At 50.9% G+C, this 2,972-nt stretch overlaps 1 protein-coding gene across 3 annotated transcripts in view; it reads right to left on the bottom strand.

The window, feature by feature from the left end:
* PNPLA7 (patatin like phospholipase domain containing 7) overlaps positions 1-2,972 on the bottom strand; it is a 129,208-nt gene that overhangs the window by 6,335 nt on the left and 119,901 nt on the right. For 2 of the 3 annotated variants that reach the window (XR_004841654.1, XR_004841655.1), the window contains exon 34: positions 1,242-1,307. Coding sequence is in view for 1 of the 3 variants with exons in the window: in XM_009636343.2 (XP_009634638.1) it covers positions 1,223-1,307 (85 nt within the window). In the remaining 2 variants the exon portion in view is untranslated. Of the gene's footprint in view, positions 1-1,222; positions 1,308-2,972 lie in introns of those variants that run through there. The other variant, XM_009636343.2, reaches the window with a different exon arrangement.

The raw sequence follows: 2,972 nt of genomic DNA, 5'->3' as shown, positions 1-2,972 counted from the left end.
TTGAGTCCCCATCCCTGGGGGGATTTAAAAGCTGGGCAGACGAGGTGCTTAGGGTCAGGGTTTAGTGGTGGGATGGCAGGGTTAGGGGAACGGTTGGGCTTGGTGATCTTAAAGGGCTTTTCCAACCTAAACGATTCTACGATTCTAATGGGGGTGAATAATCAGAAACTATACAAAGGAGGCCGATCTGTCCCAGTACACTGGTTAAATCTTAGGAGGTCTCAATGCCTATGCCTTAAATAACCACGTTACATGAACTCTTCGTTCTTATTCACAATGGCTGTTTCAACCACATTTGATTAATATTTTCTTCATAAGGCATATGATTGCAATTAGCATTTCAAATTACCACAGGGACATCTCTACAAACAGCCACAGATGGAAGACTGCTAACTTTAGATTTCCCTCTGCAAGAACAAGAATCGGGAGGAGGGGAGAGACTGTTTATAGAGAGCTCTAGCACTGGTGAAACGCTTGGAGGTTTCAGGCCTGCAAAGCTCTGATCCTTTTTGTTACATGAGCTTCAGTTATGGCACCTACAGAGAACTCCTGCACAGGGCACGGCTGAGGCACCAGGCACCTGAGTGCCTTTGTGTAAAGACGCAGGAGCCGTTACCTGTAAGTTCCTCGTTAGTTCACTAGCGCTCCCTGTAACAGGAGAGCTAACAGGAAAAGCAACAGAGCCTGTGAGTCACTCCAGATCCTACTCACAACAGCAGGGAAAGCTGTAAATCAGCCTCCTCCCGTCAAAAGGACACAGACCAAAGAGCAAAGCTGTGGCAAGGACATGGGCCAGCACAAGGGGAAGGAAAGCCTGCCTTTGCAGGAGGTGCCACACGTGTTATTTCAGTCAGATTAGCTAACTCGAGTAGGGATCACTCCCACTGGACCACACCGATAACAGACTGGTGGCGGATGTCTCGCCGTGGCAGGAACTTCCAACCCCAACCCTCTCCCAGGGCAGGGGCACGCGGAGGGTCTGGCTTGGGGCAAGCTCAGGCACATCTGCAGGCAGAGGCTCTGGACAGAGCGAGCAGCCCACCGCTGCCGGCTCTGCTCAGCAGACACCGGAGCCGGCAGCCAGCCCTGAACCACCACAGTTTACAGCATGGGGTGTTAAAAGAAAGCCATTAGCCAAGGGACACAGGAAGAGCAAGCAGTCGTCCCCGCCTCGCTGCCCTTCCCAAGGCTTCCATGGCGCCAGCCAGATCACCCGACTCACCGTCGGCCACGGGTGCTTTCACGGGCTCGATCCTGGACACGATTTCTGCCAGGTCCGTAAAAGAGGTGGTGGGACACGTCACGTTCTGAAACACAGTGTTAAGTTTTAGGTACGTTAACAAATATACACAAAAAAATCCAAGCATTTTTATCACATAAAAATGATATTGAACAGACAGAAAGCTCTAGACACAAATTCTCTGCAGCTGCCCCCTCAAAAGCCATTACTCATCAATGAGTAATTCACAAAACAACTCTCCTGATGCAGCAGGTCTGGTGGCAGAGACAGGATTCCCAAGTGCAAACAGCAGGACAACCTCTCATGGCTCCTTCCCCATCCACACAAGAAGAAATCTTATTAAATGCTGGCAAACTATAGCAAACACCACGAAGACAAGAACCAGAGGGTCTGGACTCCGTGGCAGACAGTGCTCATTTTACTTGTTTGTTCTCCATCCCTGTTACTTTATAAGCAGGACTGGCTGGGCCAGGTGCTGCCCAGGGGAGCTTTTGCCTTCCCTTGGGAGAAGGAGAAAAGGCCCCAGTGCCCAGGTGGGACAGCACCCGTGGCCCAGCCCTGAGTCTGCAGAGCGATGCCATGGGAGGCTGCACAGACAGGCAGGGAGCAGCCTGGGCACAGGGGTGACCAGGACCCACCGGGGATGCCGGCAAGCCATGGAGCTGGAGGTGCTGCGGCGAGCAAGAGCCTGGGGTACGTGGTCCACCCGCAAGGAGAAATATTTCCCACTGTAATTCCTCTTTTCAATAAACCCCTTCTATTTTTACTCTGTCTCACCCAAGCAGTGGGTTGAGTGTTCTCTATATTGAGAACTTGCCTGCTCCAGTTTCTCCTCCAATAAAACCCAACTTTGGCATTTAAGAACCGTTTTGGTCTTCCCACATGCCATGCTGTGAGCAGTTCTACCTGCCTTCTTGGGGCCAGGCACAAGGTCACCTGAACACCCCTCACATTGTTTCAAAACCAGTGATTTTAATCAGTACAATAGCACACTCCCCAAAGGGACAGGGAGGAGCTGGCAGGGGGCATGTTACCAGCATTGGGCTGCCAGGAATTGCTGTGACAGCCGTCTTTCTGGGCGCCCAGACCTGTCCACGTGCTTCCAGACAGGGCAGTTCCCCAACACAGGGTTTTTTTATGAGCAATCGTTTGGTCTTCTGGCAAGAACACTGATACTGTGAATCATACAGCCCCTGGGGGGGTCACAGCAGAAGCCCATTACAGCTGCAGCAGATTGCTCTCAGTTGACCTTTAATTCGTAACTAACTTTTGATGTAATTTAGTACAGCTAAAGCAAGGTGCAGATCCAGGACAAACAGCTGGTGGGGAGCGGTGGACAGAGAAAAGCCCAGAGGGAATTAAAAAATACCTGTATGAAATGAAACAGCAGTAGCTTAGGACACACACTTTAAAATATACAGAAGTCAGGAAGCTCAGAAGCTCAGTTTGACCATTAAGGAACCATCAAGAAGGGCAAGTCAGTCCAGTCTCATTTTGAACATCCGACCTAAATGGTCCCAGTGAAGCGTTTGCAGAAGGCTGCTCCCCAGGACACGAAAAAAAAAGTATCTACATCTTCATTTTGTGCCATATGACTAAGCGAGGGATATGTGCAAACTCTGGCCACCAAGCAGACACAGCAATGTTCGAGGCAATCGCCTGTACTCTAAAAACATGGCCAGCAGGAGCAGGGCAGGGACCGTGCCCCTGTCCTGGGCACTGGTGAGGCCGC

This window comes from Egretta garzetta, unplaced genomic scaffold (genome assembly GCF_000687185.1).
Source record: "Egretta garzetta isolate BGI_Z169 unplaced genomic scaffold, ASM68718v1 scaffold143, whole genome shotgun sequence".
NCBI classification, from domain to species: Eukaryota; Metazoa; Chordata; class Aves; order Pelecaniformes; family Ardeidae; genus Egretta; species Egretta garzetta.
Note: the sequence above shows the minus strand (reverse complement) of the source record. Positions and strands in the feature narration are given on the sequence as shown.